The sequence below is a fragment of the Boleophthalmus pectinirostris genome, unplaced genomic scaffold, assembly GCF_026225935.1.
Source record: "Boleophthalmus pectinirostris isolate CB_2022bp ecotype Guang Dong unplaced genomic scaffold, ASM2622593v1 HiC_scaffold_15, whole genome shotgun sequence".
Classification (NCBI taxonomy): Eukaryota; Metazoa; Chordata; class Actinopteri; order Gobiiformes; family Gobiidae; genus Boleophthalmus; species Boleophthalmus pectinirostris.
Window position 1 is genome coordinate 16,429,247 of NW_026571070.1, and position 16,286 is coordinate 16,445,532.

General features: G+C 37.2%; 1 protein-coding gene across 1 annotated transcript in view; it reads right to left on the minus strand.

Annotated features, from left to right (window-relative positions):
- Positions 1-1,158: 1,158 nt before the first annotated feature.
- LOC110166320 (receptor activity-modifying protein 3) overlaps positions 1,159-16,286 on the minus strand; it is a 67,747-nt gene continuing 52,619 nt past the window's right edge. The window contains exon 4 of the mRNA XM_020931556.2: positions 1,159-2,179. Within this exon, the coding sequence (XP_020787215.2) occupies positions 1,924-2,179 (256 nt within the window). The 3' untranslated portion in view covers positions 1,159-1,923. The remainder of the gene's footprint in view (positions 2,180-16,286) is intronic.

Sequence of the window (16,286 nt, forward strand, 5' to 3'; positions counted from 1 at the left end):
GGGTAGGCATAATAAACTTTTCGATCTGTGTATGTCAAGTATGACTGTCTGTGAATTAATGTCAAAATATACCTGTGACTGAAATAAATAAATAATCAAATCAAATTCCTGAGTTTATTCCCAACCTATTTTCTTGTAGTGTATTCCCCAGTTTTGGAAGATATTTTCCTTCACACTTGATAATCTTTATATTCCTCTTGTTTTCAGTTTGATTTGCCATAAACATTGAGAACCTGTCAAAGGACACTTTGTTATTGATTTAAGACATTGTTTGCCTGCATGCTTGCCTTGCATTTGAGTCCAAGTGACGTGCGTGATAATGTTTTGGTCAACAGTAAACACTAAAGAATAAAAAACTGGTGAAAGTGTGGTATTCTGAAACTTTTGACCAGTAATGTATATTACACAAAATGTAAGCCATGTTATAATGTTGTTACCTCATCAAAAACCTGGAGTTCCTCAAAATGCTCTGTTCCACCTTGTGTAGTAGAGATTTGCAATTCCAGAGCTGTAATTATCCCAATGATTCTAATGAAACTGTATGGAGTTTAAAAATAAAGTGGAGCATTTTCTGTATCACCACATGACATCACAAGGTGGAAGGTGTTTTTTTGTGACCTCAGCAGGGTTTGTGTGTTACAGCACACAAAGCATTTGAATGAAACTAAACACAACTCGAGGTATGTTTGTGATGAGGAAACGGCATCACAGAAGACCAAAGCAAGTCTCAAAGTGGAGAATTATGTGAATTTGTACTAGTTGTGTTTGAAAATGGCAAAATTGTGTTTATCCATTTGGGACCACGTGTATTTATTTTTAAAAGACTAAAAATACTTACTCAAATTGCTAACTTCCTGAACTTACTACAAAAATGTCCCCACATATTTATTAGAAACAGAAATTCAAGCATAATTTCCCAGTTGACCGATTTAAAAAAAAAAAAAAAACACTGATATTGCAAATATGAAGCTAATTTAACACTAAAAGGCTAAAAACCTCAAAACTCCTCAAATTGGTAACGTGCTGAAGTTCACTTGAACTACAAAAATTGACCACACATTTAATAGAAACAGAAGTTTAAACATAATTTTCTCCCATATAGCATTACAAAACACTGACATTTCAATGACAAAGCCAATCGTTTTATAAGACATTTTTTTTAATCTGAGGAGTTTCAGTGAGAGACAGAGCAGGTGAAAACATCTTTGAGCAGAATTTATAAAAGTTAGCCTTGAGGCGTGTGACAGCTGTGCAAGAAACATGAAAAATCACAAAAATTCAAACTCCCTTTTTCCCCCGAAGATCTTCATTAAAAAACAGTGATTTAACAGAAACACACAGTGACAATACAGTAGACAGCACACCCACTGTACACACAACTGTCCCTCTTTGTATGCAGAATAGTTTTTCATAAGTTATTGATAAAATATATTTACAAAGTTGCTCGTCTTTGGGTCCCAACGCACCAGTGTATCCTTTGTATCCAGTGACGACAGTTCACTCATCGCAATGCTCCAGATTTGGTCAATGTGATCCCTAAAAATCATGCTGTTTTAAGTTAAAGTCTACTGTATGTTACATTTGGAGTCCTTAAGGGGTCTTCTATTTTCCCATGATCCTTTGATGCTCGGTGATGCTTTGGCCTTCAAAAAAACTGTGCTCCAAGAAAAAAAGGTCGGAGGTTGGCAGTTGAGATCTTAAAGAGCTTTAAATAATGCCCTGACATTTCGCTGGAAGTCCCGTTGGACAAGATGCCCAGCAAAATCAAAGACGATAATTTAGCTCAATATCTGTCCTTTTCTCCCCCATTTTTGGTCTTTTGTACAATGCTTTGAACTGTAGATTTCCCTTGTCGCAACATATTTTGGTTTGGAAGTGCTACTTGATAATTGGCCCCGGAATATGAGCTCGATCTGCCAGTTCTTACGCTAAAAGATCACTCCTTTTGCTGCACCATACCACCAGTGCAATCATGGCCAAAGTGAGGAATATTGGGATTAGGATTAGGACAATGAGGGTGTCGTCTGGAGGGTCCACCCACACCACTTGCTCCAGGGTGCAGTTGGAGAAGAAGAGCTTGTGGATGCGGATGATGTAGCCCTCCACCAGTGGGTTGGGCCAGTAGCAGCCCACGTTGGACGACTTGGTTTCGGTGCAGTGAGTGAAGAGGTAGTACTCACTGCAGAGACAAACACAGCAAAGGGTTAATAAGGCAAGACACAGCATGTGAATTATTTGTCTCCAAAACCAAAATGAAAATGAATAACTTTTTCACTTTTTGATTTTGTGTTTAAATGAATAATGGAAAAAAACGTTTCCCATTTCCGTGACTTAAACTGCGATGCCAGACTTTTGTGCCACATAAGGACTGAAACAGGACTAAACCAGGTCTAAACCAGGTCTAGGTCTAACAAGGTCTAATCCAGGACTGACCCAGGACTGAATGTCGGGACAAGCCCGGAGGTGCGCCCGGTTAGACTGTCAGGTGATCAGGCCTGAGATCAGGACTTAGACCAGGACCAGATCGAAACTGAGACCAGTTTAGTCCTGGTTCAGTCCTGGTTTAGTCCGTATGTGGTGCAAAAGTCTGGCATTGCAGTCACGGAAATGGGAAACGGCCATTATCAATTTTTTCCATTATTCATTTTAACACAAAAATCAAAAACTGAAACAAATCGTTATGCTTTTTTTTTTTTTTTTCATTTTGATTTTGGAGACAAAAAATGAGGAAAATTGCTGTTTTTTTGTTTTCTTATTTTTGATTTACATTTGTTTTTCATATGAAATATAAATATATAAATATATGTATAAATAATAAAGCATTTTATGTGTAACAATGGCCAAAATTTACCATTTTTGGGACCTTCAAAACATAAAAATGAAAGGTTTAAATTTCTTGCTTCTTTTTGATGCCATATTACATACAAAAAATATACAGAAGGGATATATATATATATATATATATATATATATATATATATATATATATTATTTTTTTTTTTCCACAGAAGGGATTTTGGAGATCTTGATTAGTATTTGAGTAAACTAGATGAGACGAGACTTAACCAGGGGTTCGGGGCCTTCTCTGTGGCCGGCCCTAAACTCTGGAACACTCTGTCCCCCGCACGTGTGAACAGCCCCGACAGTGGAGAGTTAAGTCTTGTCTTAAAACCCACTTTTATTCTCTTACTTTTAACACTGCATGAGTTGTGTGGTCCTCTGTCTTTTTATTTTACTATTTACTGCTATTTTATGATTTATATGGTTTTGCTTTTTATTTGCTTTTATTGGTTTTATTGTTTTAGGACTGGCATGACCAGCAATTAGTAATTTACCTTTCTGTTGTCTTCATTTTATGATCTCTGTGCAGCACTTTGGAAACTGCTTTGTTTGTAAAATGTGCTATAGAAATAAAGTGGCTTTCAAATTTTGCCTCATTGAAGAAAACAATTTATTTTATTTTTTTTATGAAACTTATGGACGCAAGTTGATCAAATTAAACACACGCACACATTTGCCCTCCCATATAAGAACAGGAGCCATTCTTATTGTCTTATCACCCCCTTCAAACCTTGATGTATGCACTCCCTACTCCGTCAGGTCAAAATGTCGGTCTTTTACTGAGTGTACTGTCTCTAATATCACAATAATAAAATAAATAAATAAACAAACAAACAGAACCACAAACCATCAGCCTGCAGAAATACCAGAGCATTTCCTCTACCTTCTTTGTTAGAAACCAAAATTCTGAGAAAACACCTTTTCAGTTCTATTCAGTTTTCTGTGTAGTGACAAATTGCTCCCTGTTAATACCCCATTTCTATTGTGCGCTGACTGATTACCCCTCCTCTGCCTCGCCTGTTAGCATTATAATTGTCGCCGTTAGCATTTTAAACGAGGTGGGCTGCATTATTTAAAAAAAAAAAATCCTCAGTAAAAGGACCATCTATCAAGAGAAAATTAACTGACACCCTTCCCTAGTTTTCTTAAGGGTACAGCACATTTAAAGGAGCATTGTGTAACTTTTCTGGTCAAGACCCTCTGCTCTGTTACTATGGGCAATATTAATCACAGTGCCTGCGTGTGGGGAGTTGTAATCCATCAGTTTGACTTGGTATATCCCCCCTTCTCTCTCCGTGCGATCCTGTAACTGTGCCTTGAATAGCATTTGTGGTCACACTGGACTTGATTGAGCTTAGAGCAACGCTTTGAACATCTCTTTCAAAAATTCCAAAAATCCTATAGCTGCTTCATACAGGATTCTGGAGACTGGTCTATTTCGGTAGCAGCAGTGTCCAGTGAATGGTGAATTAATGATAAGAGAAGTAAATGTCATGGGAAGCTGCTTCTCAGAAATCAGGGCTAATATTATCTTGCTGTGGTGAAAAGAGCTTTAAAAAACACGTATTTAACTCCTTGGCTGAATATAGAATAGCTCCTGCCAACAGCTCTATTCACACTTACGTTAAAAAAAACTAAGACGTTTGGAAACACGAAGATGATGACTTCCTATGGGCTCTGTTGGTTGAAGTAATTCTGACAAAATCTGTGAAAATGGCCATATTTTCTTCATCTAGACGTCATTGTATTTTCTTTTTCCTTTTATAAACTGCCTGTTAAATTGTGTATTTATAATTATACTAAGGAAAAAAAAAAGATGTAATTGTAGTGTTACGTTATGTTCAACAGTTACTAACAGCTGCCTGTGAGTGACTTCGAAGACGCAATTAGAGTCTCGTCCCCAAAGGAAAGCTTTGGCAGGTTGTAAAGCACAACAGTAAACAAAGTGGTCGAGATGGATGTAGACAACGCCATACATTCTGTGTTGGCAACGATTCCTGAGATTGAGGATTTAAAGCCAGAACAAAGAGAATGTTTGGTGATGAATGAATTTTATCAAGGAGGAGACGTTATTGCCCTTCTTCCTACGGGATTTGGTGCATTACATACGTCATGACCAAATAGCACCGATTGGTTAAATAGAAAATTTACCCGCCTACCATCAAGCGAACGAATCTTAATGCTGATGGTTTCAGACGGTTCCCACGAAGTGAAACTGGCTGATGAATCAGGCTAGACCACTGCTGCTTAATCAGTGGTTTTATTCCATGCCCAGTGTTGGTAACTACACTACACTGAAGTCGTCATCCGCATGTTTCCAAATGTCTTCCGGTAAGGACAAGAGGAGGACAAGATCACAGCAGTCTAAATGAGAGAGAGTCACACAGGAGGAGCTCGGTGGAGAGACGCTGCTCCTCCATGCACCTTTTTTCACTGAGATGTAGTTTACTTGTTGATAATTGGCTTATTATTTTCTCTGTTTTTAATATTTGTCTTGTGACGTTGACTGTGATTGTCTTTGTCTACTTTATGTTTGGGTACCACACTGACCAGCTGTAATGTTTTGAAACTGTCTTATAAATAACGTTCGTATGGTAATGAACAAGACAATACAAGTTTGTTTCCTCAAAAAGACACAGAAATATAGAAATATATTACTTAGTTCTACCATTTATACCAGCTATTTAAAAATGAATCAAACGCCAATAATACAAAGGTTAAAAACTGTAAATCACGGGTGTCAAACATACGGCCCGGGGGCCAGATCCGGCCCTCCAAGACCTTTAATCAGGGCCCTTGGCTGATTTTCTACTAAAATATTTTAATTATATTTTCCGTTAAAATATTGGTAATTTTTTGCATATCAGTGTCTCCAGTGTCTCTGTGCGTGGCCCCTCCCACCAGAGCAGCACAAATGAAGACTTGTCTCTTTCCAAACGCTCTTAAAGGATGATCATTTTGACTGTTGACCGTGACACCCTCATCAACAAAATGTCAAAAATGAGAAAAGTGGAGCCAAGTGCAGGATTAAAAAAAAAAAAGGACTTATTCCTATTTACATACAAGTTCATGTTAAAACATTGTGTTGAAATTGCATTTTTCTTAAAGTTTCAGGTTGTTCATAATATTATAATATTTTGTAAAAAGAAAAAATTCATCAATTCAAAAAGATTTCTGTAATAGATTTGCGTTTCTCTACACAAATATTTGAACTTATTGTTATTTTTGGGGTTTATATGCCATGAGTTTTCTGATCCGGCCCCTTTGGGATCAAAGTAGGTTGGATACGGCCCCTGGACCAAAATGAGTTTGACACCCCTGCTGTAAATAGATACAAGACTAAGTTCATACCATACTCCACACAACTATACAACAAGTCACCCTGTAATAGAATCACTATTTCTGTTTCTCTTTACGACCTCTTGTATATAGCTGAGATATATTTGTATTACTATATTTCTATATTTTATTTTTACTTTGACATATACTGAAATTACACCTTATTTGACACCAGTCTCTTGCTATTTTTGCCACTTATCTTTTGCTCTTTCTTATTAAAATATACTGTGATGTGTGAGCTACTGTGTCCTAATAATTTCCCTTGTGGATTAATAAAGTTTTAAGGTTTTAGTGTTAGCAAAACTATAATTCAACTCAAATCCGATTGCAATTTTTAATGTATGAAAACTCTATATTTCAGTATTGACTGTGCATTTCTAGTTTTATGCTGAGTTTGGGCCCTTGAGAATAAATCATGAAAATACTGCATAGCAAAGAGCGTATAGGGAGAAAGGCAGGGCTCACTATGAAATATATATACTTTTTGCTGAGAAATGCTGTCTGCCAGTCTAAAGTGTGCTCACGGCCATTATAGACCTTTACTGGAGCTTTATCAAAGGTTTAATGTGTGCTCTAATGGGTTGTGGGAGCAAAGATGAGAGATGTGAAATTCAAAGGTGTCCGTATAGTTCTTTTGAGGCTAGTTTATAAATTATAGAAGTCTGAACTGGTGTTGCCTTGATTTATGGCCTCAGGAAAGACTGTGATGAACAGAGGACAGAATGGTCTAAAAAATGCATGAGCAGCTTGCAGTGAGAGAAGATAGAGGCACAAACAAATGTACAGACGCAGGGAGATTGGTTTAGGTGAAGTGAAGCACAGTATTTTTTAGGGGCAATTGAAAGTGAAAAGATGAGAAGAGAAACTATAGTGGTACTACTCTTCAAGTACTACATGACATCACAAAGTACTGCCCTGATTAAAGCCCGTTGTTTCTCATTACAAACATCTGGCTGCAGGGACGAAGTTTGAAGTTTGAATCTATGTATTATTCATTCGTTTTTCAAAATAAAACCGAAAAAGAAAATGAAAAACAACTATTTTCTTTTATTTGTCTCCAAAACCAAAATGAAAAAACAGATAACAATTTGTTTTTTCAGTTTTAGATTTTGGGTTAAAATTTAAAATGGAAAAAATGGATAACGGCCGTTTCCCATTTACGTGACTTAGACTGTGATGCCGAACCAGGATTGAACCAGGACTAAACCATTTTCTATCCTGGTTTGGTCCCAGTCTCAGTCCTGGTCTCAGTGCTGGTCTCAGTCCTGATCTCAGTCCCTGTCTGGTCCTAGTCTGGTCCTGGTCTGGTCCTGGCCTCAGTCCTGTTTCTGTTCCCGGTCTCAGTGCTGGTCTCAGTCTTGGTCTGGTCCCAGTCTCAGTCCCGGTCTCAGTCCAGGTCTAGGTCCAGTCTGGTCCCGGACCTTGTTTAGTCATGGTTTAGTTTTGTTTTTATACCTTCTGTTTGGCACATTATAATGCCATTGTATTCTTTCTTTTTTTCTTTTATAATCTTTGTATAATAATTTATATAAAATGTCATTGTAATGTATAATAAAAATGTCATTGTAGCGTTCCGTTATGTTCACCAGATCAACAGATGCAAAGAGCTGCCTGCGAGTGACATCAAAGAAGTGATTAGAGTCACGTCCCCCATGGAAAACTTTGTCAGGTTGTGAAGACGCTGCTGCTAAATCCATGCTTTTATCACACGCCCAGTGTCAGTAAGGACACTGGAAGTCATCATCCGCATGCTTCCAACGCCTTCTGGTAAGCAGGAATAGAGCCTATTGAAACTTTACAAACAGAACATAACTAACTTGATCTTCACCAGTCTTATACTATTTTATTTATTCATTAGAAGACCTAAAATTGTTAAATGCTGAATGGTCGATAGGGTCATTTGTTTGTCATGTTTTTACAAATATAGGAAGATATTACTTATTGACATGAATTTTGAAAGGAATTTTGTCTGCTATATGATATGAGTTACACAACTCAGACTGAAACATCTGTGGTAGAGCTATGTTTATTTCTATTATTAAAGATGCACTGTGGAGGTGCAGGTTCAGCCACCTCTGTGTTGGTTTGATTTGTTCCTTATGTGCATATTAACACATTGCTGACATCTCTATCTTAATGGAGATCTGACAAGCTATATTTTAGATCATAAAAACTCCTCATATTAGAATAAATGGAAGATAATTTATGCTGTTGAATATTCCAGACAGAGCTATAACATCTCCATGCAAAGATTAGCATTAACAGTGTTACATAACCAGACTTGAGATCACTGTGGACAGATATAGCTGACATCTATGACCCTAAGATGAATAAAACCAGGCAGATACAGTGTTTATTTAAACTTATTTCAATACTGTAATTTATTGGTATTCAGTATGTGGGCAAATGTACAGAATGCCATTTGATTATTTATAAAAAAAAACACAAGTATGGAGAGATGTATGAGAAGTAATGTGAGGTGCAGAGGTGTAGAGAAAGAGGAACACTTGCTGGATGAGGTGAGACATGGAGGGACGGGTCTTGAAAATTTAAGATCATAATAACAGCTATTGATGATTTCTCAGTTTTTGTCAATAACAGAAAGATTTGAATAGCAATAGGGGCCAGGATATTACAGCCCCAAAAGTCTAGCACACCAAAAAATCTTGGAAAGGAGTATATTCACTGTATGAACTGAATGTAGCTCAATGAAAAAGTGTGACATTCCCTAAATAAAAAGGTCCTATATTACATAAAATTGACTCTTGTGAGCTTTAAGCCATGTCATAATGTTGTTACCTCCTCAAAAACAAACCTGGAGGTGTGTTTTCTTTCATTCACACGTTTGAGTAACCCTTTATTATTAGTCTGTCTACATCTCCAAAGCTCAAAATGTTCTGTTCTACCTTGTAATGTCAAGTGGTCGTTTACAAGTTAACAGAAAACTACCTTTAAGTCAACAGAGATGAGCAATTCCAGGGCTGAAATTATCCAAATGATTGAAATGAAAGTGTAATGAGTTTAAAAACACAGTGGAGCACTTCCTGTATTAACCTGTTACATGACATCACAAAGTGGAACAGAGTGTTTCCTGATTGAGGGAAGAAATCAACCTAAATTCAGTATGCAGGATGTGGAAATGAAACAAAACACAACTCTTAAGTATGTTTTGATGAGGACACAATGTTATAAAACAGATCAGAAAACTGAAATTAAATGTATTATGGGCCCATTAATGCCTTCCCTTATTGGATTTACAGTCTTATATAATTGAATGTAGTGTGCCTGGTCAGAATTCCCCGTAGAGTCATATACAGACCTTAACCCTTTTACAGTGAAGGTTACGCATCTAATCCTCAATCAGGACTCATCATGGGAGCAGGGCAGGCGGGTGGCTCCTCTGCTCCTCTGCTCCACTGAGACGATTGGCCTTTGCTAACAAGAATGAGATTAACAAGGCTTTTCCTGTCTTGGCCAGAGCACTGTTACAGCCGCTCGGGCTCAGGGTACAAAATCAATATGTTATTAGAGGTAATGATGGAGGAGAGAAAGTTCGAGTGCAGGCAGAGTTTAGCATCATTCAGACGGAGCTGGGACTCACACAGCACCAAGGCGTTACGCAATCCAGATGTGGTATGAAATATAGTGGAGGAAGTAGGAAAGTAGGAAATGGGGAGTATAAAGCCATTCAGCAGTATTATATCTACTCCACAATAATAAACAGTCCACCAAAATTACTTCTCCCATATTAATTTAATTATTAATTTCATCACAATTCAAAACATTAGTATTGTATTTTCTAATCTATGTTAGAAGTTAGTTTCCTCATCATGAACAGACCTGGAGTTGTGTTTTGTTTCATTCACACACGTTCAACACACAAACGTTGCATATTTTCCCTGAGAGGAAAACATTCTGTGTCACGTTATGATGTCAGATGGTAACACAGGAAGTGCTTCACTGTGTTTTAAAACTTCATACACCTTCACCTGAATCATTTTTGAAGATTTCAAACCTGCCAATCTCTACTGAACAAAAGGAAAATGTAGCTATTAACATTAGACTACAACTACATGACATCACAAAGTGGAACAGAGCATTTTGAGCTCTAGTCCTCTGTTTAAGCCTAATAACAGAGCATTACTCAAGCACGTGTGAATGAAACAAAACAAAACTCCAGGTATGTTTTTGAGGAGGTAACAACTTTCTAACAGGGTTTAAAGCTCACAAGAATCCATTATGTGTAATACAGGACTTTTATATTTAATTTCTTTATCAGGAAATATATATTCTGCTTCAGGAGTCTCGGTGGATTGAACGGGTGACCAAACATAATAGAAATCTTCTCAGAGGCAGTCTGACCAGTATGAAATCCTACTGTAATGTATGCAGATGAATAACTATGTAATAGGATTATGTAAAACCACTCCAAAGAAACCAATTATGACCAGTATATCTCAAAGTGACCAGTGAAACTAGTTAAATTCAGAGACCGTAGCCACATTTGTTGAATATATGAAAGCATTGCAGGGACAGTTATTGGACTTTCTGATTTAGGTTATAATGTTGTTTACTCATCACAAACATACCTGGAGTTGTGTTTTGTTTCAACACACAAACCCTGCATATTCAGAGTTCTTCTCTCAAACAGAAAACACATTCTTCCACAATACAGGAAGTGCTTCACTGTGTTTTTAAACTCCATACACCTTCACCAGAATCATTTGGATGATTTCAAATCTGGAATTTCTAATCTCTACTGAACAAAAGGTAAAAAGAGCTGTTCATTTTGAGCTTTGGAGGTGTAGACAGACTGTTACATGACAAGTCGGTCTAGGGGGTCACGGTAACTGGACAAGGTGTTAAAAAGAAACTGGGCGTGGAACAAAAATAGAAGCATGGCGAGGTGTCCAAAAGAAATTATATTTATTATAAAAATTACTCCAAAAGGATAGAAAAATCAGATAAATAACACAAAAATAAGGAACTACGGCTCACTGCAGCTGTGGACCCACTTGGTCACTTTTCTGGTGGCAGGTCTGGGCTCACATACTCCCCACTGATCAGATGAGGCAAGGCCAAACAAAAGAACTAGGACATCGCTCGTCACACAGACTAATAATGCAGCGTTACTCAAAAATGTGTGAATGAAACAAAATACAACTCCATGTATGTTTTTCATGAGGTAACAAGATTATAACATCACTTAAAGCTTAGGAGAGTCAATTTTGTGTAATACAGGACCTTTAAACATTCACTGATCCTCCTCCTCCTTGATCACATTATACACTCCGTCCTGTCCTCTAGTCTAGTCTCTGTTGTCTCTGCTTATCACTGCACCACAGGCGAGAATTAGACTCTATAGTAATTCATCTTGCAAAGCTTGAAGCATCCACAAATGCAAACAGACAATACCCCACCCATTAACCAGCCTTTTATACCAGCTCAAAGTTAGCTTGTCAACAAAGCACAAAGCATGGAGGTAAACAGGCTGTGTAAAGTTAATTTTGGGATATTGTTCTCAGAAATTACATAATAGAGCTTTTTACAGCTAGCCGGGCACGAGATTGATTTTCGGGCCCAAACTGATTTGTCATGAAGAATAATGGACCCGGGCACTGAGCAAAACATGGAACACAAAACTGAGTGTGCTGATGCATGGGTGGAAATAATAATGAGGATATTTTCGTAGGATTTTGTGCTTTATTCAAATCTCCAAATAATAAAGACTGGAGTTCGGGGACATTTTTAAGTGTCTTGCTAAAATTAATTGAATATACAAATTTCAGGTTGACTTTAGAATGACACTAGGACTACACAGGTCTCATAATATCTGTGTATAAAGAAAAACTAATACACCTTCTTGTTAAGTAAATTCTCAGTCCTATATTATGCAAAATGGGTTGTTGTGAGCTTTTTGTTAGAATGTTGTTAACTCATCAAAAACATACCTGGAGTTTTGTTTTGTTTCATTTACACATTTGCATAATCTTTTTTATTGGTCTGTCTACATCTCCAAAGCTCAAAATGTTCTGTTCCACCTTGTGATGTCATGAAGCAGTAGTTTTCACGTTACCATTTATCTTTAGTTCAATAGAGATATGTAACCTGATTCATCAGCTGGTTTCACTTTGTGGAAACCGTCTGACCTCGCTGCATTAGGATTCATTTGCACGATGGTAGGTGGGTACTTTTTTATTTAACCGATCGCTGCTATTTGGTCGTGATGTATGTAATGCGCCACTAACGGGGCTAAATGGTATATTAAGCTTTTCCCAAATCCTGCAGGAAGAAGGGCAATAACATCTTTCCCCTTGATAAAATTCACCAAATATTCTTTGTTCCGTCTTTAAATCCTCGATCTCAGTTGCCAACACAGAATGTATGGCTCTTCGCTGATTGGCTCGTGCCCAGACTTGCACTTCCGGGGTTCTTGCAAACCGTCTAGTGTATTCTGATTCCTGACCTAGTCGCTGGAGAGAAATGAAGTTGAGCAGAGGCACTAGATGGCGCAAGCCTGGCTAAGAAATTGGCAATTCCAGGGTTGAAATTATCCAAATGATTCTAATGAAGGTGAATGTAGTTTAAAAACACATGGAGCACCTGTATTGCCACATGACATCACAAGGTGGTTTGAGAGAAAAACTCAGCCTAAATATGCAGGATTTGTGTCTTAAACAAATATGAAACAAAACAAAACTCCAGGTATGTTTATGATGAGGAAACAACATAACATCAGAAAATAGTGTAATATACGTAAATTATGGGTCAAGACTATCTTAGCTGCAAGATTTTGCCTATTGTACATGTTTTGGATTGGGAATAAGACATGAGTAATAATACAGACACTAGTAGAATAAGCAAACAGAAACACCAGGAATACCTGCATGACTATACCCTGGGACCATCTTGTTGTGAGGTGAGAGTGCTAACAGCCCTGTAAATGCTTAGTGTAATATTAGTTTTGTTTTGATGTGTGTTTTTCATCAGTGCCTGCCCCCCACAGCTCCCCCTTCTGTCATGGCCCCATAATGCACTGCTGCTGCTGTGACTGATGCAGTGAGACCAGATCCACTGTTTACAGATGAGCCGCTGCCTCCCAGAGTCTGTGATCATTATTTTGACTTATCGTCAGTGAAGTTTAGTTTCTGTCTCAGTTTTTTTATTCACCAAGAGCCAAAGGGCAAAGAGAGGAACCATATTAAGATAGATTCTCGCGAGTGGGCGATGCAGTCAGACTTAAACTGCTACAATTGTGCAGAAGAAAATGGTAGAAATGCAAAATACAAAAAATACAAAAAAAGCCACACACTGAAACTTCTGTTTCCATAGCGATGTTATTGCTTCAACTACAGCATGGCATTAAACTTTGATTAGATCGACCAAGTTACAGGTCAGATCTCTGGAGGTGTGGAGGCTGTTTACAATAAGTTTTCAGGGATTTTTTTTTTTTGCAATAAAACAGATAGATAGATGTGCTTAATAGTATACAATGGCACACCTTTGGCATTCTGTGGAAAGTTACTAGAAAAGTTCCATAGTGCAGCTTTAAGTACTTACTGTATTTCCTGTATACCTGCTTAAACAAGTATGTAGTTTCAGTCCTATTTTTTTGTATCAATTAGTATCTGATTTTATACACTTTTCACAACTAAACTGGCCAAAGAACAGTTTTGTGTGATGAAGGTTTAAACTTAATGAGACATTCAGAGCTAACGAAGGCCAGTAAATTCAAATTACTCTGCCAAAACAAAAGTATAAAAGTAGTAAGATGGCAATAAAGTAATTCTTGTAGATTTTGCTCAGTAAAATTGAGTAGGAAAAGTCAAAAGTTTGTGTTTTTCAAAAGTCACAGAGACATAATTTTTTCGAAACTCTGAAAAGTAATTTCTAGCTAAACATTTCTGCACAAACTTTGAATGACTTGGTAATTTTTTTTTGCATTTTAGACCATTTGGAAAGGGACACATTGTCTTTGTAATAACTTTGCACACTTTCAGTATTTGACTATTTGAGCCAGTACTCACCATTATTCTTTAATTGTTTTGATTGTGCAGTCTAAATAAGCAGCTAAATGAGTCTGTGAGCCACTGCTGTCCCATCTAAAGAGGGATTGAGTCCAGTAGCAGTGTTTTTCTTGTGGGCCTAAGTAGTAGTCTGACATGTAAAGATGGATGATATTTAGTTTAGCTAATGCTGTACATGCTGTAGCTATGAAGTCATTTCAACACCATTTAAATCAACTAACCCGGGCGTCATTATCCTGGCCTAGTCCATATAAAGAGTCAGTCTGGTCTCCAAGTTAAATATAGAATAGATAACAGACGACTAAGACTTTTACGAAAACAAGTGGAGAGCCTTAAAACTGGTTGAACAATGGGAAATCAACCAACCAAGTGCCAGCAAAAAAAAAAAAAAAAAAAATCACTTTCAAGGAATTTTGTCAGGAATAGGCAGGTTTGTAACTTTTATTTATTCATTTATTTAATTTCAAGGTGGACTGTGTAACTTTTCCGTCAGAGTACACAATACCTCCTTGTCTCCATGGAGATGTTATTGTTTTGCCCGGAATGTTCCACAGTAGTAAGATATCAACGGTGTAATAAAGTGAAACATACAAGAAATGAAGAGCATCTGCCTTTATACATTCATACACTTTAAAACATTTCATTTAAATCACAAGATATCTGCTCTTTTATGCAGTTACGTCATTTTCTTTTTCATAATGAGTAGTTTTTTGTGTATTTCTAAACGCCATTATTGTTCTCCATTGATTTATCATTTCTTTTTTATTTCATTATAGAATATAGTTTTACTGCGCAAAAATCCATGCATTCTAACTGTTAAGGAGCTTGCCTGGCCACAGACATGACCTGTAACTTGACCCAGTGGCACCATCTGCTTGTCCTGGTTAGATTAATGCCACTGTGGAGTATTATAAAGAATCTTCATGGAGATTTGCGAGCAGCAACTTCGCAAAACTAATGCAAGCTTTAATGTGATAAAACTTTGCAAAATTGTCTGGATTAACACTAAAATTACAACAAGGAACATTCAAGGTTAATTTGGACAACTGCATTCTTAATTTTCAAAACTAATTAGATGTATTGTTTCATTCTGAGAAAACTTAATGATAAAATGCTGAAATAGCTTGTGAACTTGTGAAAAGCTATCACTGTTGTTGTTTCCTCAGCATAATTAAGTTATTTTGCTCACAGTCTCACAGAGATAATTGACTTTCTCACAATGGTAAAACAGGACGCACAAGACATTATCCTGGAACTTGGCATATCCTCGAGCTGAAAAATTTGGGGAAAATATCTAATTGCAATTTTGTGACAAGCATTGCTGTTGCGGTTACATTTGAGATGACGTTTTAATTATAGGACTCTGTTCAAAGTTCACATTTAAAGGCATCCAGGAGACTTGACACAAAGACTAATACAAGAATGAAATTTCAGAACATGCTTGTACAGATCTAGAGAGACAATCAGGTGACGGGTCCACAGTGTTGGGGAGAAACAGATTACATGAACCAGAGTTACGTAATCAGAGTACAAATTATGAGTAACTGTAATCCAATTACCACTCATTGAAACAGTAACTGTAACCAAATACAGTTACTCTGTTGGAATAAATGGACTGCACGGCGGTATTTTCCTGTTTTCACATTTTAGGCTAAACCAGGTCTAAACCAGGTCTAAACCAGGACTGAAACAGGACTAAACCAAGATTTAACAGGACTAAACCAGGTCTAAACCAGGACTGAAACAGGACTAAACCAAGATTTAACAGGACTAAACCAGGTCTAAACCAGGACTAAACTAACAGGACTAAACCAGAATTTAACAGGACTAAACCAGGACTAAACCAGGTCTAAACCAGGACTAAACCAGGACTGTAACAGGACTGAAACAGGATTTAACAGGACTAAACCAGGACTAAACCAGGACTGAAACAGGACTAAACTAGAATTTAACAGGACTAAATCATGCTGTGTGAACCGTGTCTCCTCCTCTTCTATCAATAATATTTTTAATTTGGTTGAGTAAAGTCTGGGCTTTTTTATTGTCTTTTAGCAGACAAAACATTTTATGTTATGATAT